At 42.4% G+C, this 24,432-nt stretch overlaps 1 protein-coding gene across 1 annotated transcript in view; it reads right to left on the reverse strand.

Moving 5' to 3' along the window:
* Positions 1 to 10,950: 10,950 nt before the first annotated feature.
* fhdc1 (FH2 domain containing 1) overlaps positions 10,951 to 24,432 on the reverse strand; it is a 64,264-nt gene continuing 50,782 nt past the window's right edge. The window contains exons 9-12 of the mRNA XM_046327753.1: positions 20,910 to 20,980; positions 17,870 to 17,987; positions 17,253 to 17,417; positions 10,951 to 16,992 (exon numbers count right to left, since the gene is read on the reverse strand). Coding sequence (XP_046183709.1) covers positions 14,692 to 16,992; positions 17,253 to 17,417; positions 17,870 to 17,987; positions 20,910 to 20,980 — 2,655 coding nt within the window. The 3' untranslated portion in view covers positions 10,951 to 14,691. The remainder of the gene's footprint in view (positions 16,993 to 17,252; positions 17,418 to 17,869; positions 17,988 to 20,909; positions 20,981 to 24,432) is intronic.

The following is a 24,432-nucleotide window of genomic DNA, read 5'->3' on the forward strand; positions in this document are numbered from 1 at the left end:
GTTGCGTTTATAATTCATATCATAGGCCTAATAGTACTGCAGAGCTCTTTTTACTTGCACACAATATAGCTGGATTGCCCTGTGCTGCCACAAGGAATCCACTGCCCTGCAGCACCCCAACCCAACCAAACACACCACACTCTTCTTTAGGATCTTAGTGAAACATTTATTATTAGTTTTGGGTTGTGTCAGGCCAAGGCCAGAGTGACAACTCACAGAACGGCAGACCCCCAGAGCCAGGACTGAATAGCCCAGCAGTTAAGGACTGCCTAAATAGATATCTCCCCTGATGTGTGCATGTTTTCATTACAGACTCCTTTAGTCATTCGATATTACATATAAGGCATCCAGACAATATGAAAGTTGCACAGTATGCCTTTAATCTGGTAATAAATCAAATCTAGTGATACATAACTTGACATTTCTGTCATCCATTGTGACATTGTGGGAGGACAACCAACTTTCCAATTAATGGCAATGCATTTCTTAGCCGCTATAAATGCTAGGTTACACAGTTTCTTCTGATAAGTCTCCAGTATCAACATTTCCAAGCAAACAAAAACAAGGAGAAGGTAGAATCTGTAGACATGCTGAGATAAAAAAAAGAACATACTCTTTGCCAGAATTCAGCCAGCCTTCACAAGAGCATAACATATTGAAATATGTCCCCTTTTGTGTTTTACACCTCCAGCAGAGGAATTACATTTCTGAGTGCATGATATTCAGTTTCACTGGCATATAGTATATTTCATGGTGGGTCTTAAACTGCAGTATTTTACGTCTGAGACTATTTGAGCATGACTGGACATTCAAACATATCTGCATCCTGTAACAATCTTAGGCGTATAGTGTGTGCGGAGTCAGGTGCAGGAGGAAGAAAGTCCTGAATAGCTCTATATTCAGCCCCGGGCAAAATCGTATATCAACGAAACTGAGGGTCATAAAACAAGTGCCCAAAACAGGAACCAAACCGAGATCGCACTACCACACATACAAAGTGGGAATAAACAAGCCCGCATGAAGAGCAGGCCGCCTACCGACTTAAATAGCCAAACTAAAAGTCTAATAAACAAGCCCGCACGAAGAGCAGGCGGGCCTACCGACTTAAATAGCCAAACTAAAAGTCTAATAAACAAGCCCGCACGAAGAGCAGGCGGCCTACCGACTTAAATAGCCAAACTAAAAGTCTAATAAACAAGCCCGCACGAAGAGCAGGCGGGCCTACCGACTTAAATAGCCAAACTAAAAGTCTAATAAACAAGCCCGCACGAAGAGCAGGCGGCCTACCGACTTAAAAAGCCAAACTAAAAGTCTAATAAACAAGCCCGCACGAAGAGCAGACGGCCTACCGACTTAAATAGCCAAACTAAAAGTCTAATAAACAAGCCCGCACGAAGAGCAGGCGGCCTACCGACTTAAAAAGCCAAACTAAAAGTCTAATAAACAAGCCCGCACGAAGAGCAGACGGCCTACCGACTTAAATAGCCAAACTAAAAGTCTAATAAACAAGCCCGCATGAAGAGCAGGCGGCCTACCGACTTAAATAGCCAAACTAAAAGTCTAATAAACAAGTCCGCACGAAGAGCAGGCGGCCTACCGACTTAAATAGCCAAACTAAAAGTCTAATAAACAAGCCCGCATGAAGAGCAGGCGGCCTACCGACTTAAATAGCCAAACTAAAAGTCTAATAAACAATCCCGCATGAAGAGCAGGCGGCCTACCGACTTAAATAGCCAAACTAAAAGTCTAATAAACAATCCCGCATGAAGAGCAGGCGGGTGAAACAAATCAGACCAAACCAACAGAAAAGGAAAAAAGGGATCGGTGGCAGCTAGTAGGCCGGTGACGACGACCGCCGAGCACCACCCGAACAGGAAGGGGAGCCACCTTCGGTAGGAGTTGTGACACATCCATTCATCATTATCAATAGCTTCTACCAGGTCTTCCTCACATTTGTATTTGTAACTCAACTTTGGAGATTTGTCCAACTGCCTTAAAATACTTTCAATCTTTGAAGCATCTGGCTTGTCCAGCTGCACAGAGATAATAAAGTGTTCTATCTACAAAAAGTCACCTCAGCTCCATCACAGACTGGTTTTCCCTGGCTGCCTGACCCTGCTGAGACCCCTGTCACCATCTGACACTCCTAAGATGAGCCTGACAAAGAATTACCTTGGTATAATTTATACATTGTATTATCCAAGAATATAATTCATGGTTCAATAATTGATCTGAATCCCGAGATCCCAGACTGTAGCTTTAAGCTTAAGCTGCTGTCCTGTAGTTACTGTAGGTCTACTGTACCCATCAAATCAAGATGGAACTTTTGTATCATTCACTGATACTGATAATACACTGCAAAATTCACCTGAGCTCCGTAGACAGGTCTTCCCTGGCTATCTGACCCTGCTGGGACACCTGTCACCGTCTGACCCTGCTAAGACATGATGAGCATAGTGTTGTTGTACTGACTGTGCACCATGACAGTGATGCCTGTAGAGCTGTTAATACCGTGTCAGTGTGAAAAGTAGGGAGTTCGCTGGGGAAACTGACAGATCAATAACGTTACATTTCTATACTGACTAATAAAAACTCACATTGCACTGAAGAAACGTCAGAATATTGGTCATCAATCATTTGGCCGCTGGTTTCATTGTTAGATTCAGGTCTAGTGTGATTGAGGCAAAATGAATAGCTAAGGTTTTTGACCATACAGCAGTCTCTCTAATGGTACATGGCAAACTGGCAAAAGCTAGTCAAGTTCATTTACTTCTGTTGAAATGGGACAAGACAAAGGCTACAAAACATTTCCTCACAATCAACAGCTGTTAGATAGTAGTAATAGCCACCTCATATCGCTATCTGACAGATAGCTAGAGGCTAGAGCTGAACTGACTGTGGTAAGACAAATGTCTGTTAAAAATTTAAAAAACGATCTGATCCCTACACAGGCTCAAGGTGAACCTGGGAGGGCGAGTCTTCCGATTTAAAATACTGAAGTCCCAAAAACCTTTCTGCCAGCAGCCACAATCATTTTGCCACCTCAATCTTCTTCACCCTTACAGGGCACTCCAGGAACTCAGGATCATAATCCCCATCACAATTACAATACTGGCGTCCTTCTACACAGCATTCTTCAGTATACTCTGTCCATCTGCACACACTTGAAACATGGCCAAATCCTTTACAATTATTACACTGCAGTGCTTTGGGGACAAAAACTTCACATGCTAGGTATTTGCTCTTCATCAAAAAACAAATGCATCCCAACAAGAAGCTATTCATTATCATTCATACACGTATCCTCCACTCCAATTTTAGACAATTTCCTTTTTGTTCCAGTATTCGATACTACTGTTGTCTATTCAGAACATTCATCTTCACCAACTTTGCTCGATGCGCTGCTTGATTCAAACTCAGCACCCACTTACGTCATTTTCTCCACCTACCCAGTCCAGCCAACCTTCCAGAAACTTTGCCTTTCACACAGCCTGTCTACCCGCTCTGTGGTGTCCGCATGGTCCTAAAGCCAGCCAGTTGAACACTCCAAACAGCCTAACCGACCACTGAGGCGTCCGCATGGTCCTAAAGCACACCCTTGCCGCTTATTGTATAACATTGCAATGATAAAACTGGGGGGGCAAAAGTGCATTTTCAGATTGTGGGCGGGACATGACCCCCCCGTCCGTAGTGAAAGTTGCGCCCCTGCTTTTATGTCATAAAATGTTTCAATCAAGCCAGGCGCCATCAGCGAGTTACGTGACAAATTGGAGAAAAAAAACGTATAAAAATGAATTATTACCTTGCGCAACTAACCCAGAAAATACTACAAAATACTGCGAAATACAGGAAGGACTGATAATTGCATTAGATATGCAATATGCATAGCTCGTAAGGCACAATAATTGGAAGAACTGACATTTTCTCAGTCCTGATTTCAGCCTGCACTCTCCACCATGAAAAAAAATCTACCTTGGCTACCGGACGATTGTGTCATCCGTCCCCCCAACCCCTCTTTAACGCTGCTGCTACTCTCTGTTGATCATATATGCATAGTCACTTTAACTATACGTTTATAGGGCATTGAGCCAGTAACTGAAAGGTTGCTAGATCGAATCCCAGAGCTGACAAGATAAAAATCTGTCTTTCTACCCCTGAACAAGGCAGTTAACCCACTGTTCCTAAGCCGTCATTGTAAATAAGAATTTGTTTTTAACTGACTGGCATAGTTAAATAAAGGTAAAAAAAAATGTTTACATACTATTAGCCAGACTAACTGGTGCCCCCCGCACATTGGTTACCTGGACTATCTGCATTGTGTCCCACCAACCCCTCTCTGTTTATCATATATACATGCATAGTCACTTTAACCATACCCACAAGTACATACTACCTCAATTAGCCCGGCTAACCGGTGCCTGTATATAGCCTCTTTACTGTTATAGCCTCTTTACTGTTATAGCCTCGCTACTGTTATAGCCTCTTTACTGTTATAGCCTCGCTACTGTTATTTTTCACTGTCTTTTTACTGTTGTTTTTTAATTTCTTTACTTATCTATTGTTCATCTAATACCTATTGTTTACTTAAAAAATTGCATCGTTTGGTTAGGCCCTGTAAGTAAGCATTTCACTGTCAGGTCTACACCTGTTGTATTCAGCGCGCGTGACACTTTGATTTGAGGATCCACTCTCTAAGAGAAACAACAGTTATTGAACACACAAAGTGTAAACACACTGTGCCAAACGTAATTCCACATACTATCAGGTCTAATATAATCTTTCAATTAAACTTAAGATAATATCTGAGAACCATTAGACTGGCTTAGAGCAGTCTCCCTGCAGAGACACCTGGGTGATTCCACCTGGACTCCAACTCTCTCAGGTAGGAGGGATTTGACCTCAAAGCTTAAGCCAAAGCAGCACAGCCATCTTTTGTGACTCCACAGGCTGACAGCCTACAAAGAGAGACACACAAAACAGCTATTTATCTTGCCTAACTCACACATAGCACAAAGCTGTTCCTGCCACAATTAGGTTTGGGGTTCATTTTCGGGTTAGGTTCAGGGAAAGCATGGCCGGCTCCAGGCATATGTGAAATTCATCTAAACAGTTATCTAAACTTGTAGTAATCATGGCTGAATACTGACCGGGCATGCAGGGCAGATGCCGAAGGGCACTGAACTCCAGGGCCCTCCCATTGATTTTGTTAGTCACTCTCACACAGATATCCTTAACATGGCATAAGTCATTGCAAAATGTGTAGAATTGCAGGAAATCAGCTTTAAAACAGCAAAATAATCTCTCCACCCGCATGGCAAAATGAGTAGATTTGAATGAAATGTGTTATAAGATTGCTAAATGTTCTCTCGGCCCCATGGAAAAATGTGTGGAATTGCAGGAAGCAGAAAAAAAATCTCTCCACAGGGCATTTTTATGTCTTTGCGTTTTGAAGGTAGTGGAAGGTCATTTCTAGAGCCAACACAGAAGTGTGGCCAGATCTGCACAATAACCCTTCATCTTACCACACTGACCTAGGCTGCCGTAGGACGGCAGTTAAAAGAAGCACCTGATAACTCAAGATCATCAAGATAGTTCACACACACAATGGTAATAGCGTTTCCAATCACCCTTTTAATTTGATATCAGTGTTCTGGACATTTAATTTACTTTAAAGCCTATGTGAAATAGTAGATTATGTATCTTCTTTAGAACAACTTTGATTACCCTCTGGGACAAGAGTTAGAGAACCATGCAGTAAACGGTTTTGAGAAAAATTATACACGGTACTCTTTTGCCCTCTAGTGGTTTATCCTAAATTCCCTCTGAGAAAATCATTTCTTCAACAGAATTCTCAAGGCTGTTTCTTTTATCGCCAGTGATAGTAGATAACAATATTTTATAATATTATCAATGAATCCCACATACCAATCTCACGTATGAACCCTGGGTTGTTTTCAGTAGGGTAAACTATGTCAAAATGAAAAAAAAAAAACGTATGACTTACTTATTGGACAAATTTAGGTAGTACCTCCGGTTTCAAAAGGTTTTCTCCCTACTGAACACCACCGTGGTCATTGGGTAGCTCTAAAGATTGCCAGACAACCATTAGATATCAACAGAATACACAGTCATACATCTCTAGGTAGTAAAAGTGATCTATAGACAGAATCCGTCTGGAGTTGACTGATCTACACTCCTAGAAACGAAGCTCTAGATTTGTTCTTAAATGGGTATTTTGTACCTTTTTAGTTATAGGTACATACTTGTACTCCAGTTCATACCTCAGATAGTAACTTTCTTCCATCAAATGCATTCGGAATGTCACGCCCTGACCTGAGATATCTCTGTTTTCTTTATGTTTTGGTTAGGTCAGGGTGTGACTAGGGTGGGTACGCTAGTTTTGTATTGTCTAGGGTTTTTGTATTGTCTAGGGGTTTTTGTCATTCTATGTTGGCCTGATATGGTTCCCAATCAGAGACAGCTGTTTATCGTTGTCTCTGATTGGGGATCATATTTAGGTAGCCATTTCCCTTTGGTGTTTGTGGGATCTTGTCTATGTGTAGTTGCCTGTCAGCACTTGTTTGTATAGCTTCGTAGTAGTATATGGGGCTTTGGTGACAAAACGGATTGCACTGTGACAGACTGCATCCAATTTGTTGAGCAGGGTATTGGAGGCTATTTTGTAAATGACATCGCCAAAGTCGAGGATTGGTAGGATGGTCAGTTTTACAAGGGTATGTTTGGCAGCATGAGTGAAGGATGCTTTGTTGTGAAATAGGAAGCCAATTCTAGATTTAACTTTGGATTGGAGATGTTTGATATGGGTCTGGAAGGAGAGTTTACAGTCTAACCAGACACCTAAGTATTTGTAGTTGTCCACGTATTCTAAGTCAGAGCCGTCCAGAGTAGTGATGTTGGACAGGCGGGTAGGTGCAGGTAGCGATCGGTTGAAGAGCATGCATTTAGTTTTACTTGTATTTAAGAGCAATTGGAGGCCACGGAAGGAGAGTTGTATGGCATTGAAGCTTGCCTGGAGGGTTGTTAACACACTGTCCAAAGAAGGGCCAGAAGTATACAGAATGGTGTCGTCTGCTTAGAGGTGGATCAGAGACTCACCAGCAGCAAGAGCGACCTCATTGATGTATACAGAGAAGAGAGTCGGTCCAAGAATTGAACCCTGTGGCACCCCCATAGAGACTGCCAGAGGTCCAATTCAATTAAATTGTTTTTTCCCCTCATCGATCTACATACAATACCCCATAATGCAAAAAGAGGTTGAAATGAAAAAAGATAAATATCACATTTACATAAGTATTCAGACACTTTACTCAATACTTTTTTGAAGCACCTTTGGCAGGAATTACAGCCTCGAGTCTTCTTTTAATCTGTTTGGACCCCAGGAAGAGTAGCTGCTGCCTTGGCACAGCTGTATTTGGGGAGTTTCTCCCAGTCTTCTCTGCAGATCCTCTCAAGCTCTGTCAGGTTGGATGGGAAGTGTTGTTGCACAACTATTTTCAGGTCTCTCCAGAGATGTTAAATCGCATTCAAGTTCGGGCTCTGGCTGAGCCACTCAAGGACATGCAGAGACTTGATCTGAAGCCGCTCCCAGGTTGTCTTGGCTGTGTGCTTAGGGTCGTTGTTGGAAGGTGAACCTTCACCCTAGTGGAGGTCCTGAGCGCTCTGGAGCAGGTTTTCATCAAAGATTTCTCTGTACTTTGCTCCGTTCTTTCCCTCGATCCTGACTAGTCTCCCCGTCCCTGCCGCTGAAAAACATCCCTACAGCATGATGCTGTCAGCACCATGCTTCACCGTAGGGATGGTGCCAGGTTTCCTCCAGACGCGACGCTTGGCATTCAGGCTAAAGTGTTCAATCTTGTTTTCTTCAAACCAGAGAATCTTGTTTCTCATGGTCTGAGAATCTTTAGGTGCCTTTTGGCAAACTGCAAGCTGGCTGTCATGTGCCTTTAACTGAGGAGTGGCTTCTGTCTGGCCACTCTACCATAAAGGCCTGATTGGTGGAGTGCTGCAGAGATGGTTGTCCTTCTGGAAGGTTATCCCATCTTCATAGAGGAACTTTGGAGCACTATCAGAGTGACCATTGGGTTCTTGGTCACCTCCCTGACTAAAGCGACCAACTCTAGGCAGAGTCTTGGTGGTTCCAAAGCTCTTCCATTTAAGAATGATGGAGGCCACTGTGTTCTTGGGGACCTTCAATGCTGCAGAAATGTTTTTGTACCCTTCCCCATATCTGTGCCTATACACAATCCTGTTTCAGAGCACTATGGGCAATTCCTTCGAACCTCATGGCTTGGTTTTTTGCTCTGACATGCACTGTCAACTGTGAGACCTTATATAGGCAGGTGTGTTCCTTTCCAAATCATGTCCAACCAATTGAATGTACCACAGGTGGACTCCAACAAAGTTGTAGAAACATCTCAATGATGATCAATGGAAACGGGATGCACCTGAGCTCAATTCTGAGCCTCATAGCAAAGGGTCTGAATACTTATGTAAATACAGTATTTTTGTTTTTTATTTATAATACATTTGCAAACATTTCTAAAAACCTGTTTTCGCTTAGTCATTATGGGGTATTGTGTGTAGATTGATGATGACAAATATTTCATTTAATGTTTAATTCATAATCCATTTGAGAATAAGGGTGTAACGTAACAAAATGTGGAAAAAATCAATGGATCTGAATACTTTCTGAATACACTGTGTAGTCAATAGGTCCAAAGCTGACTTTAGATAAGGTACACGGCACAACACTTCCACTCACTGGTGGCCCAAAGAAATTAACTCAAAGCCACGCCCCCACTAAACCATGCTTCCAATATAATTTCACAGTGTGCCTTGCCTTTTCGAGTGAATTCGTTCATATTCAGTCCTGCGGCCTTCACCAAGTGAGTTCCTAGGCGAATGTTATCATTAAAATGTTACTTTTTATGACAAGGCCTTATTTAGCAGGTCTGAAAAATTCTGGTAACTACAGAGTTCCTGCTTATTCCCTCCCAACCGGGATTCCTTGAAAACCTGGGCATTTTGGGAAAGTTTCTCCAATTTTGCAACCCTGCTTGCAAGTCACATTCTGCTGGTTTGGAAAGGGATGCGTAATTCCTATCAGATTCCTGCCAAATTAGGATATCCAGCATTTACTATTCTCCCACAACCTGTATTCAGAATGAACACATTGCGAGGGAACTACCTAAACCATTGAAACTGGAACAACCATTTCAGTAACGGGTGCAAAAAATCTAACTGATTACATTAGTTTAGAAAAATATGTTATTTATCTTTGTGTAGCATAAGATTACTCAATCAATCTTCGTTAATGAAAAATCACAGATATTCAAAACATTTTGAAAAGATCAATCTGCATTAGAGCATGCTGGGAAATAATTGTATTATAATGATTACAGTACAAATGTGTATTTTAGGGTACTACCACATTGACAAAGTCATTAGTTCCTTTTGAGAATACATTATTGTACCCTGTGGTGGGTTTTGAGGGTACACAAAATACAGTACGTTTGTATCTTTGAAAAAACAGAAAAGTAGCTTCACAGTAGAGTGGGATGATTGCATATTTTATATTCAAAATATAGGGTACAAAAATATACCATTATACTAGGTTATCTGCACATGTACCCTAAAAGGTACTGAACAGTACCATGTGAGTGTCACGCCCTGGCCATATATATGCTTTTATTCTCTATTTTGGTTAGGCCAGGGTATGACAAGGGTGGGCATTCTATGTTCATTTTCTATGTTTTATATTTCTTTGTTGTTTGGCCAGGTGTGGTTCTCAATCAGAGGCAGCTGTCTATCGTTGTCTCTGATTGAGAACCATACTTAGGTAGCCTTTTCCCACCTGAGTTTTGTGGGTAGTTGCTTTCTGTTTTGGTGTCTGCACCAGACAGAACTGTTGTTGTTGTTGTTGTTGTTGTTGTTGTTGTTGTTGTTGTTGTTGTTGTTGTTGTTGTTGTTGTTGTTGTTGTTGTTGTTGTTGTTGTTGTTGTTGTTGTTGTTGTTGTTGTTGTTGTTGTTGTTTTAATCAGTGTTCAGTTCCATTAATAAAAGGATGAACAGGTACCACGCTGCACTTTGGTCCTCACCTTCTTCCACAAACAGCCGTTAGTGAGATTATTATGTGTACCTCTCTTATTATGTTTACCCCAGTGAACAATTTGTACCCTAACCGTACCCTTATATATCATTGTTTTAGCAGCTAACCCGGACAACGCTGTGTGCGCCACTTCATCAGCACCGTGCAACTCGGGAGGCACATCCATAATAATTTTTCCAGAAATGTAAAAGATTTTACCACTGATATGTGACAGAGCTGTGAATTCAGGAGATGCTAATAGACTACTTAAAGGGGTAGTACTCCCAAAACGTTTGCCAACATTTTCATGTTGTAAAGACTAGGGGCGCGATTAGCAGTATGGTACGTTCAGATAGAAATAGTAGAATATGTAGAACAAACATGCATCTCTAACATGTAGAATATGGCATCACATCTCTATTCATGGCATTTCTATCTTCAATGTTCGAGAAGGATTCGCAACTGAACATTGCCCAACTGGCCATATTCCACGTCACGATTGGTTACTCTCCCTTTAATTAATACAACAGATGAGAGAAAGGGTGTTAAATGTCTAGCACGCTGTAGCGCAGCCCTCAGTGCGTCTGCTTTAGAACAACCCCCTGTAGAATGCATACAAAAACCAATATGATTCACGCAGTTTCAGATTCACAGAAATGTCCATTCCTGACGGGAAAAGGCTGAGAAGGATGGAGAAAAAAGCTTCACGGCTTCAAAGTGACACAGCATCGGATGACTTTATTGATTTTGTTTAACATATTTTTTTAAATGATCAGTGCTGTAGAATAACATTCTAATATTCAGTCTTGTGTAGTTTAGTGATTACAGTAATTTCCTCCATGTAGAAGTTTGAGTTTATTAACATCAAAGACAGTGACTTGGAGAAGAAGGCGGCAAAGCAGAACCAAGGCAATTAAGTGGAGCAGCTGTATAGAGCGGTGGGATTCCTCATAAAGAATCACATTAAAACAGTAAAAAACACCAAGCCTGGTCCTGGATCTGTTTGTGCCATCAAGGCCATGACAACAACCATATTGTCGGCTATAGAGCACAAACAGATCTGGGATCAGGCAAGAAAACATTCCTCCTTGCTTTCAGTTCCACCATCACCTCGGTCCTAAGGAATCCATGCCAATAGCTCACACTGTAATTTAAGGTTAACATTTGAAAGTGAACATGAACTGTAGCCTACTGTGGATGAAGTCACTAATTGTGTGCGTGCAACTTCTCGAGTTGGCTTGAGAAACCACCAACCTCAATCAATCAATGGGAAAATATTCATCGCCACCATTTGGTTTGGGTTGGGCAACATTAGACAAATGTTTCAACATTGTTTTGGGTTGCCAGGCGCCTGCTCTGTCATGATTAGGAGTCGGGCCTAAGTTTAGAAAGGCTAAGGCTATTAGTCAGACAGACCACTGCTAGTGTTCAGTCCCACAGCGTCCTGACTGACCTGCTGGACTGTGTTGTCATGGTTACCACCCCATAACAAGGAAGTGGCAGCAGAGTGGTGGGGGGATGCAAAGGGGAGACATTCCGTATTGAAGTCCCACCGTCTTTAGTGGCTCTGACGTAAGACCACCCATTGTCGACATGCCCCTATTAAATGAGCCCGGCAGCAGGAGGCATTGTGCGATAAGATGTGGGAGGCCGCTCTTGTAAAGGGCCATCCTTGTAAAAGACTGGACATTGTGTTAAGTCTGGCGGAGAGGAGATCTGTCATACACTCTAACTGTGACTGTAGATGGGAAAAGAGAGGGAGTGAGAGGAGCATTGTGCCTCGCTCTTTAGCCATAAGACATGTCGTAGGCCAGCGTCCCATATATAACACACTACTTTTGATCAGAGCCCTATAGGGTGCCATTTGAGACACAGCCCGTCCGGGCTGACGTATGGCCTCTGGGTCTTTTGTGACATTCACTGCCTCCCTTCATTTGCATTGCAGAGAGCAGGGAGATAAAAATATCCTGGCCTACTGCAGGGATGTGGCCTGTAGGATTGATTTAGGCTTGCTCTGAGAGTTACAGACAGAAATGGTACAACAGCTGTATGGAGAGTACAGTAGATTGAACTTGTTGATTCAAGACCAGTTGAATTGAGCGCCTCAGTGTATGGTCTGTGAACAACGATGCTGTTCATTGTGACAATTTCAAGAGAGGAAGAAGTCTGGTTAAGCATTTCCTCTCACCTTCACCTTCACTACTTCCAAGCCTCCATATACAGTTTGCTACATGTAAACATATTGCAAGCTCTACGTATAATAAAAAATCATATGTCTTTACACTATGTACACAGAGTGGACGGCTAATCGGCTAAGCCCGTGATTTGTAGTATCCATTCTAATTCGTTCAGTGCAATGGAGTGTAGGGAGGATTTCTACTCTTATTTACAATTCAGGAGACACTACTGATGATGCGGCGGCTACATCAAGCTTCAAGTTAATGCACTCTAGTTGTTGTTATTTAAGTCAATGACACAATGCTGTTTCAAAGGCAAGTGGTGTGACAAGCTGGCCGAGTTCCAGATCTGTTCGTGCTGGCTTGCCGATGACCATAGGAGTGGACAAGACAGCACAAACGGGCCAGTCTAGTGAGGAGCAATTGCAGGGCTGAAGAATCTACGGTATTACTTGAATCACGACCATTGGCGGTCGAGGAACACAATTACGCAATGTCATGTAGTACAAAAATCCGATGACAACATTCACAGTAGAAAAAGTCAAGGATTACAAAGACGATTATTGTGACAAAACACAGAGACAAACAACACCATGTTGGGTGTTACTTCAGTCTGAAGAGCTACATGTTCAATGCTGTTTTTCATAGCATTAGCGTTCGTCTAGGTATAGCATATAGCAGGAGAAATATTTCCTTTGTGTGCACGTCTACTCAATGCGAGAATGGAGGCGTTTTATCGAGAGCATTTAGAAACATTGCTTGTGATTGATACATAAATGCAAATGTCAAAAGTAACACAAGTACATGAAAATACATTGCATGACCAAGTACATGTTGTACTGTATTCTGAGAGGTAAAGGTAACACTTTACAGTGGAATCATACCAAAGGACTAACTGGAGTATCATAAACAGAGGATAATGGCTCAATAACTTTCTGTACTTGCTAATAGTAACAGTTAATGCACTTGATACAGTACACAATAGGATACCTGATTCAATCAAACCCTGACAACCAGGTTTCCAAAACAAGTGAAAAACAACATTCTTTATTGACAATTCAAATTTTGTTCAGTTTCCTAATATCTGACTGCACATATTATTTTGTCCAAGACAATGCAGCACATCAGCAATAATGTTTATTTAACTTAACCTCGGAAACCTGGATACCCAGTTGGATTGAATAGGGCCTATGGGCATTTCTTTTGTGTCCTTTTTTTTATACTATATACTATTTCTGCAATGTCAAGTATAACCGAGGTATAACTTCAGTGGAGCAGGAAAGGAACTCAGTGGCCAACAGCTGAGGAGTACAATGACACTGAGAGCAGGGTCTTATTCAGTAGTACAAACGGAAAACGAAAACGGTTGTTTCTTATTGGTTTCTCGTGAATAAGGTCCTGAATAGTTATTTTCACTGTTGTCCCGCCCATAGTATCTGAGTGGACACTGATTGGACCAGCTCTTTTTTTGCCAATCCCAAGTGAACCCTAATGGATCAGACTCACACTAAATCAGTGAAGTGAAGCAATAGAAAAACAGAGTGATATTCAGTGTGGACTCCAGGCTACTGTATAGTATAGCTGTGCAAAGGAAAGTAGAGAACCACAGAAATCAAAGATACAATCACAACAGCAGCAAGGCAGCATCTCACAAAGCTCATACCCTGAATGAAGACACTAACATAGTCCCCAAATTGTCAAAGCTAATTAGCAGCATTCAAACATGTTCAGTAGTGGTTTTTCAGTAACACTTCATTTTACAGTCACTGTTTACCAGGTAGTTACCTAGAAAGTACTTGTTAAAATGGTAATTATCTAATAATTGCATAGTAATCACACTTCAGTTTCTACGAGATTCATTGACACACGTGTCTCTATGTACCATTTGGTAACAGTAAATTACCAATAGTGTTGAATTCTTTGAGGTGAGTACCAGAAAATATTACTACCACATAGTTTTTAAGTAAATACCATGTAAACACCATCTTAAAATGGTCTGTTACAAAAAAAAAGCATTCTAATTTTGCTTCTATTTTGACATGTCATTATACAGTATTACATAGAGTTTAAGACCACAAAGCAGGCAAAGAAGGCTCCTAGGAAAAAAGGGGGATTTTGCCATTTGTCAGTTCTGTCTCCCCGTGAAGAATGCTCAAAAACAAACGGGGGCTCACGAAAAAAATAATCTTATCTACAGAGAGGTTACATAGAGTGCATTATATATTTTGCAGTTCATATAATACGTTTTGACAGAGCCCTGTACATTGACTTGATATGGATGAGGTGGGATGTCATAGAGTAGCTAATGAAAGAGGACATAAAAATGTCCATCTACAGTACGTGGGGGGAAAACCATAGTACATTTCTTTTTCTCTGGCTCCAATTGAGCTCCACCATATTTGAGTACTACTTCCAGGTGGGCTTGATGGTCCTACATGACGTAATGGATTGTACAGATTTCTCGGAGAAGCTGCTGCTCTTGCGTGAGCGCTCGCGGGTGGGCGGCGGTGGGGGGGTGTCGCTACGCTGGGTGCTCGCCCGGCTTGACGCCTTAACGCTCTGCACCCTCTGCAGACCACCCACTTGGGCCTTCTCCTTCTCCTCCCTCCGGGGTGAATGCTGCCCCCCTTTGGCAGGAGGTGTGGTTGTGGCGGTGGCTGGAGGCCGAGCGGGTGCTTGACTCTGGGAGCTGCTGCGGGACCGGAGAGAGGGGCTCCTGGAGGGGGTCGGAGGGTTGGAGAGGGCGAGAGCGAGTTCCTTCTTGGTGGTCCTAGAGGAGGAGGCCACAGTGTTGCGGGCCCAGCCAGGCAGGGTGGCTGATGGGGTTTTGGAGCTGTGGGTAGGTGTTTCGGGAGCACTAGCCTCAGAGGGTGCCCCAACCTGACCTTGGGCCTGGGCAGCCAGGGCTCTCATGGTGGCGCGGCACATCTTTGCCTCCGGCGGTGGCTTGGGCAGGTTCCTCAGTGGCTTGGCGCTGGGCTTGCGGAAGGAGGGCTTTCGTGGGTTGAGGTCACATGCCCAGCCTGAGAGGCCGGTGCTCCCCTGGGATTTGGTCTCCTCTGGGGGCAAGCTGGAGTGGCGGGGGGGCCTACCGATCTTCTCGCCCCGCCCCCTGGCTGGGGTGCTCTTGTCACGGAGAGGCTGCCTGGGTACTGCACCCTCATGGCTCCCGGCTGGTCTCTCCACCCGCCTGGCGTTGCTGCCAGTCCGGCTGAGCTTGGTGATGGGCACCACCTTCCGCATGCCCTGGTTCTCAGTGGTTGTCAACATCCTGACGCTGCGACCCACTCCGCTGTTTTTGGAAACTTTTGACACGTTCTTGTTCTTGGAGTGTGTTGGTTTAGGGCTATACGTCTCTACAGCTTTCTCGCCCACCTGCCTACCCTCTGCCGTGTCACAGCTATCTGTGTCCCCCTCTTCCGTGGTAACGAAGGAGCCGACGGATGGGGCACGTTCGTCTCTGGACTTTGACGGCAACATCTCATTTGTGGAGGCGGAGACGGACTGATCGTTTGTGGATGTGGAATCAAAGTTGGAGTTGGAGGACAGCGAGCTGGGGTCTTGAAGGTTCCCCTGGACGTTGTTGCAGTCAGTGTTTTTTACGTCAGGGACCAATCCTTCCCTCATTAGAGGCGAGCTTTCGATCTCAGAGTAGTCAAGCGCTACGGAGCAGTCAGTTTCTGTGCAGTCTAAGATGTAGAAAATCGGTTTCTTATTGGATACCGAGGGGTCAAGAGGGAGGGTCGTGTCGCAGGTGGTTGAGGAGATGGTGCTGCTGTCTTCTTCTTCCTCCTTCTGAAGCGGGCCCACCACAAACTGAGAGGACGCCATATCACCTTCCCACGCCGCGGGCTCTGGCCCTCTTTCCAAACTCTTTGGACAAGGAGGAGGAGTATCCAAAATGAGTGTCGTTGGAGATTCCCTCACCCTTTCCAAGTCCGTCACCACCACGTTTTCGTGGTCGACAAAGTGCATGTGATTGGTGTTATTGTTCGTACTTGTGGGGTCAAACGGTTGAATTCCCGGAACTAGCGTGTGCCTCTCCACGCTGACGTTCATGTGTGCCGTGATACTCGCTCCGGGGTTGGGAGTCTTCTGAAAGACGTTACGGTTGTGACATGAGCGAGGCAGATAGCTCCCCTCGGACACGGTCGTGTAGTTGTTATTATTGTTATACGGTTCCTCATTGACATTAAAGCATGTGGAAGAATACATGGCCAAGGGGCTGATGGGCTCTGTCTCGGCCCGGTGTGACGTGGCCAGCACCTGCCGCCCATTCCCCAGATCGCGGTTATCATCCTGGGACACAAGCCAGGGGGCGGTTCTCCGTTGAAGGGTGCGGCCGGAGCGCGGCAGGCTGTTGAATTTGTTGGCATAGTCTGCTGGCAGCGCCGCGCCACTGCCGAACAACTCCAGATAGCCGTGAAGCTCGCGGTCGGCCATGGAGGCCACAGTGTGGCGGTGGCGACGGGCGCTGGCTGAACGACCCAGGGGGCTGTGGGGGCTGGCGGGACGCTGCTGGAGGAAGTCAAGTAGGCCCTCCTTGGTGAGCATGTCCACGTCGTTCTCGCTGCTGCTGCGGCCAAAACCTCCGTTACCAGCGACAGCACCCTGCTGCTGGTCAGCATTCCAGGCAAAGCGCTTCTCCTCCAGCTCTCTGAGACGCCGCTGCCTGGCCATCTCCTTCAGCTCCCGCTCCAGGTTATCCTGACAGGGACAGCGAAAGGACGGGCTAATTAATATCATTTTGTGTACAGTGCCTTCAGGAAAGTATTCAGACCCCTTGACTTCTTCCACATTTTGTTATATGTTTACATACACCTACATCAGTATGTTCTTTTAAAGAGTTTAGAATTTTTTGTTACTTCAGGAAATGCAATGCAGGATAACGTGAGTTACTTATCTGAAACTACATAGTAGAGTCTTAAAAGATTTGAATAGAAATGTTTAAAGAAAAAACACCTCACCTTGACAGCCTTTTTGAACTTGAGACAGAAGTCCTGGAAGATGCGGAAGCACTCGTCCAGCATGAAGGTGTCCTTGTCTTCACAGAAGAAGTCAATAAGCGCATTTCCCTCCTTCCGCAGGTCCAGCCTGCGCCTCTTCAGATCTTGTAGGGTCCTTGTGGAGCTCTGTTGGGAATGACAGACAATGGATGACAGACACATAGATTAGATATATAAAGAACAAAACAAATGTGAAAATATTATTACCATCAAAATATACCAAAAACAGGGGGCTTGGTGATACTGTATATCAGGGATGTAGGATAGTATGAATGGTAAGCACTTATCAACATGCAAAATACATATGGACTCATATTGGCCCATATTTGTTATGCTTATGGGGTGTTCTTCCAATTGAGATCATGGTGGTAAGTTATCTGATATACATTTATTTGTCTACTATATGTACAGACACACCTCACATGACATTGAAGTCATGTTACAATGTTACAGTCACCCTAGGATCCGTTTTGATATCACAACTGGCTAAGGATGCCTTCACTGTGTGCCGCCCTCATGCGCCGTAATCAGCACAGAGTAGAATTCCCTAATTAGATCCTGACTGAATGTGCTCCCACCTGCAGGAAGGGGTCCAGCTGCTCCAGGAGCTCTGGTTCACTCTGGACCTTCTCCTCCAAGGATCTGGTCCTGACGTAGAGAGACGAGAACTCCAACTCGATGTTTTCCACTGATATTCTGCGGGGATATGCAAATCATCCAAAGCCTGTTAAAATACATTGTGTGGCTCAGTTGGTAGAGCGTGGCGCTCACAACGTGGACCATGTTACACTGTATGGCACTTGTCTATATCTACAGTGCATTCGATAATGGTGAAAGCACGACAGTTAGAGAGGCTGGAAGTAAGGATGATGTGTTAGCATATCCACAGCGGAGCATGAACTGTTGGCACACCAGGAGAGAGGGAGAGCTGAACTGTAGCATGCAGAGGTGACCTTGAGCTTGACAGCCACAGGGAAGATAAGGTATCCTAAACAGTGCAGTATACTGCCAGAGCCATTGGGAGCTAAAATGAATCTGAAATTCAACTCAAGGCGTTCGTAGGGATCTGTGATTTCATTCAGTGCTGCTGTTATTCTAGCCAATAATCAACCTCTTCATTTGATTGCATTTAAACTATGAACATGTATTGTACCATATATTTTTTCTATTGCGTTAAAGCTGCAGTCTGCGATACATAAAACAGCAAAGTGGTCACCTCGCCACTTGGTAAACAGCTGAGGTATGCAGCTGGAGAAATGTAACCAGACTTAAAGATGCAGTCTTATTAAAGCCGCAGTCTGCAGTTCAGAAAACAACAAACAGGACACCCCACCACTTGTTTAGGTAAACGGCTAAGGGATTGGGGTGGGGCTGCAGAAATGTTACTAGACTGCAGCATTAAGCACAAATCATCATCCAGTAGTAGTCATATAAAGGCAACATATACAGATATGTCTAATGGAGGGATATAATCATGCTAATGTTGAAGCAAGAACCTAAAAGCTACAGTCGTGGCCAAAAGATTTGAGAATGACACAAATATACATTTTCCCAAAGTCTGCTGCCTCAGTATGTATGATGGCAATTTGCATATACTCCAGAATGTTATGAAGAGTGATCAGATGAATTACAAAGTCCCTCTTTGCAAAGTCTCTCTTTGCAATGAACTGAATCCCCCAAAAACATTTCCACTGCATTTCAGCCCTGCCACAAAAGGACCAGCTGACGTCATGTCAGTGATTCTCTCGTTAACACAGGTGTGAGTGTTGACGAGGACAAGGCTGGAGAATACTCTGTCATGCTGATTGAGTTTGGATAACAGATTGGAAGCTTCAAAAGGAGGGTGGTGCTTGGAATCATTGTTTTTCCTCATTCAACCATGGTTAACTGCAAGGGAACACGTGCCGTCATCATTGCTTTGCACAAAATGGATTCACAGGCAAGGATATTGCTGCCAGTAAGATTGCACCTAAATCAACCATTTATCGGATCATCAAGAACTTCAAGGAGAGCGGTTCAATTGTTGTGAAGAAGGCTTCAGGGCGCCCAAGAAAGTTCAGCAAGCGCCAGGACCATCTCCTAATGTTGATTCAGCTGTGGGATCGGGGCACCACCAGTACAAGGCTTGCTCAGGAATGGCAGCAGGCAGGTGTGAGTGCATCTGCACGCACAGTGAGGGGAAGACTTTAGGAGGATGGCCTGGTGTCAAGAAGGGTAGCAAAGAAACCACTTCTCTTCAGGAAAAACATCAGGGACAGACTGATATTCTGCAAAAAAGTACAGGGATTGGACTGCTGAGGACTGGGGTAAAGTCATTTTCTCTGATGAATCCCCGATTGTTTGGGGCATCTGGAAAAAAGCTTGTCCGGAGAAGACAAGGTGAGCGCTAACATCAGTCCTGTGTCATTCAAACAGTAAAGCATCCTGAGAACATTCATGTGTGGGTGGGTGGGCTCACTCACAATTTTTCCTAAGAACACAGCCATGAATAAAGAATGGTACCAACACATCCTCCGAGAGCAACTTCTCCCAAACATACAGGAACAGTTTGGTGATGAACAATGCCTTTTCCAGCATGATAAGGCAAAAGTGATAACTAAGTGGCTCGGGGAACAAAACATCAATATTTTGGGTCCATGGTCAGGAAACTCCCCAGACCTTAATCCCATTTAGAACTTTTGGTCAATCCTCAAGAGGCGGGTGGACAAACAAAACCCACAAATTCTGACAAACTCCAAGCATCGATTATGCAAGAATCGCCTGCCATCAGTCAGGATGTGGCCCAGAAGTTTATTGACGGCATGCCAGGGCAGATTGCAGAGATCTTGAAAAAGAAGGGTCAACACTGCAAATATTGACTCTCTGCATCAACTTCATGTAATTGTCAATAAAATCCTTTGACACTTATGAAATGCCTGTAATTATACTTCAGTATTCCATAGTAACATCTGACAAAAATATCTAAAGACACTGAAGCAGCAAACTTTGTGAAAATGTATATTTGTGTCATTCTCAAAACTTTTGGCCACTACTGTACACACACCATTCCAGGAACTGAGTTAGTGATCTTGATTGTGAAAAGAGACACATAAGTCCTTATACGGTTTAGGGCATCCGTAGATAATGGGTATGAAATTGACTGGGATTCTTCTAGGTGAACTAGTTGTAAGACTCTTGTCAAAGGATAGCAGTGCAAATGCTGCGTTCTTGACATATCAGAGTGTTCGGAAATAAAACGTGCAAACTCTGAGCATTAAGTTGTATCTATTAACGTGCTTTGAAGTCATTGAAAATGCCCATTGACTAACAGCTAACTAGCTAACTAGCTACGTCAACCATGAACTGCAGTTATTATGCTCACAAACAAATTACAGTGTTCAAAAACAGTATAAATAGATTGATTTTGATAAATAATGTACTGTTGTTGCATTTAACTGCCGAGAATGCTGTAATTTCCTCAATAGGTGACGTCATAGTTCAGCATGTCGAAGAAATTGCGGCACATAGTTGACACCCGAGTGTCCTACTTTACAGAAATGATGAGATGGAGGGCTGTTCAAATGGCTTTTTCCCAGTTTGCAAGTTTCCGACATCATGAAGACCGCAAGGAAGTTTTACCTAGAAGCGCTCTGGATGTCCTGCAGTTTCTCAGGGAACTTCAGCAGCTTCTCATCCTTCTTCTGTGCCTCCTGAGAAGATAGGAAGGAATTATTATTACATGTTATGTACACCCATATCCCCCTTGTAATTTCCAATCTGTTTAATAAAGCTTGAAAATACATAAGGACTCCTTAAAAAAGAAAAACACACAAACATCTGCCATCCTTCTTGCAATATTCAAAATGTCTCTAATTTGGCCTCTGTTTACTCCAACATCAATGTCATGGAATATTTACTAGTGACATCTTCTCTGCTGTTGAAAGGGCATCTGTGGAAAGCCTCTCCTTATTCTGTGTCAAAAAATACATATTTACGCATCTCAAATTCTAACAAACGAATTCAAACAAACTACTAAATTCTGACCCACTGGGCACACCACGTCATTTAAACGTGGAAATGTTGGTAATATTTGGATGAGATGTTGATCAATAAGATTTCAACCTTCATTCATCCACTCAAAAAGACAGCCTGACATTTGTTGAATTCCTAATGTGTCACTACCTTCTAAAAGCACAACCAAATTCCAATGAAAAAACAATGTTGTATGTTTGGTTTAGTTGTCATCTAAACGTGTTATCACTGCAATTTCCATCATAACAAACAAACAACAAAATTCAACAAAATTAAAATGGGAATGCAATGTCAGACATTTTGTATCCATACACTGAGTATACCAAACCTTAGGAATATCTTCAACCAGGGATGTTTTATATACTCAGTGTTGTACATATACTATATACAACAACTTAATGTGTTCTCACTGTTTAATCTCATACCAAAACCAATATATAGCTGTGAGCAGCAATGAACGGTGTTCACAGGATGACAGAAAGGACACAAGATCAGTTGTTTAGCAAAGCAAGCACTCTATCATGTAACTATATTCCTTTATCTGCAATCAGTGAAAGCATTACTATGTTTATCTCTCAATACCACAAGGATGACTCAAGTGAAGTAAAAACAAGTTGCTGCATTCAAATATGGCCACACTGTACCTATAAGAAACTATAATTTTTCAAAAGTATTTGTAGCATTAGCATATGTGCTAACATGCATCTATAGGTACAGAACGGCCATATTTGAATGCAGCAACAATATTTTCTCAAAAACCATTAAAGACTGATGTAATGAGTCTAAATACAAAATCTGAAGTGAATCTGACGTATGGTTCACAAGAATAAGATGAATGCAAAGAATGAGTTGTTAATAGTTTCCTTGTTTTTTGAAATATAAATGCCAAATTCAGTATGGTTCATTTTAGGGACGGCCATGATAGCGACGATAAGTTTCAAGTTGACAGGCCACTGTGGTGTCAATTTACATTGGTTTAAATGGACAAGGAAAATCTGAGTTTCGTTTTGTCAATAACTTCGCCATCTTTTGGCCAATCCCTTAGCTTTTCAACTATGTACCATAGGCCTACATTCCACATTTTGTGTGTACTTTCAGCATATTTTAACATATTAGTGTATGTGCTATAGTGTGGCCATCTTTGAATGCATTAACGTAGGGACTATTGTGACCAAAGATCAAATTTGGAGTGAATCTGACTTTTATTCCATGACAAGATTATTTATGAATATTTTAAGCATTAGCGTAACTTGGTCAAGGATATCAATGGCAAACTTAACATGGTTCATCATGGTAATGTCTCTGATGAACCTAAACGGTTTCAAGTTGTTAGGCCCATTGTGGAGTGGCTTTACAAAGGATTTAAATAGACATGTAAAATCTGATTTATCAACAGCTCAGCCATTCTTTTTGAAGTTACTCATGGCCTCTAGTTTCTGTGTGCTTCGCTCTGAACTCTGAACTCCAGGTAGGATTGTAGTTGAGATGACAATAAAAGTACATAGTGCAAGTTATCAATGCTGTTCAATATTCTGCACAGATTATTATAGCAACTGTGAAGATTTCCACAGACCTGCGACCTTTGCATGCTATTTTGAACATGCACACTTTCTATGATTACATAAGATGACATTTATAGTTACAGTAACCTCATGACATGGCTCTGGATGTGTTACTCGTTTTAAAGTTGAATAAACACTGTTACATTAGTTTGTAAAATAGCCTAACTTTAGGCTATTAACTGTATTACAAAAGTTATATTTGTAATACAAATATCAACATTTAAAGGGAATGAATCTAATGCTTGGATAGTTTAATCTGAGCCACTGGCTTAATCCTATTGAATTATATTTTTGGTTTAGTTGGAGACGTGAATACAACATATCATTTGTTAACTTTGTGGACAAGTTAATAGACAGAAGTGCATCGCAAAAGTGATATTGAATCGTGTTTACACAAACAAAAATCAACATTTGAAGGAATTGTATCTTTTGTACCACTGACTTAGTCTGACTTTAATTCCAGTTCGTCTACAAATTAATATGTTGAAATAACCATGTCCATCTCAACCAAAGATCGAAGTTAAAGAATAGGACTAAATCAAATCAAACTTTAAACACACTTTAAATAAAAGTTGATTTGATTTAGTCCTATTATTTTACTTAGAGATGGAGATGTGAGATGGAGATGTGAGTCCAACATATGAATTCTTAACTTCAATGTTACATTTAAAATCAACCAAAGCTTGAAATCCTAGGGCCATATGCATTGTCTATTTTTAGTTGAACCCTGGGTTGACTTGAGACAATATCTGTTGATGACTTTGCAAATTCTATAATAATAATAAAAGGCCTAATATAGGCCTCAATAGTATCATTGATGATATATGACTTAACATTTGTTCTGTTAAACTCACCCCTTGAAACTACTTCAAAAACAATAGTGAATCTATTTAGTTATTAAGAGATCTCTCAAATATCATTCTCACTATAACAAATTGGTAGTAGTCAGTGACAAATATTAAAGCTAAGCAGAGCTGGGCTTAGTTAAAATCCTGGAAGTACATAGTGCAAGTTATCAATGGTTGGTTATCTTTGAATGCAGTAAATGGATGGCTGTTACCTTGAAAAACTACCAGCTCGTGAGATTGCATGTTGTTAAAGTTAACTACCAGCTGCTGCCCAGTTTATAGCTTTTTTCTGATAGTGGATATAACATTGAAGATCTGAAGTTGTTTCAAATGTACAAATTCAACAAGGTATGTCTATGTTGAAAATTGGTTACCATGATGACAGACACTGGTTGAACTTTTACCCTCAAAACAACAGTTGATGACTTTTTGCAAATCCAAATCCAATGCATTTTCCCCCTAGATTCCATGTCTCAATACATTGACAAATAACGTTAAAACAATGTTGATTCAACCAGTTTGTTCCCAGTGGGGAGTGTTTGTACTCTGTTCGAATGCCAAAAGGGTCCACAGGTCAGCACACTGACACCCAAATGGTGACATTTCATTTTAAAGTGAGCATGACCAGAAGAAACCTGAAGATATTCCTGCACACAGCTTGCTTACAAAGTGATTCTCCACTAATCTGTCTCTGTGTGTCTCCTCCAGTGTGTATGTGTC

This window comes from Oncorhynchus gorbuscha, linkage group LG24 (genome assembly GCF_021184085.1).
Source record: "Oncorhynchus gorbuscha isolate QuinsamMale2020 ecotype Even-year linkage group LG24, OgorEven_v1.0, whole genome shotgun sequence".
Taxonomy (NCBI): Eukaryota; Metazoa; Chordata; class Actinopteri; order Salmoniformes; family Salmonidae; genus Oncorhynchus; species Oncorhynchus gorbuscha.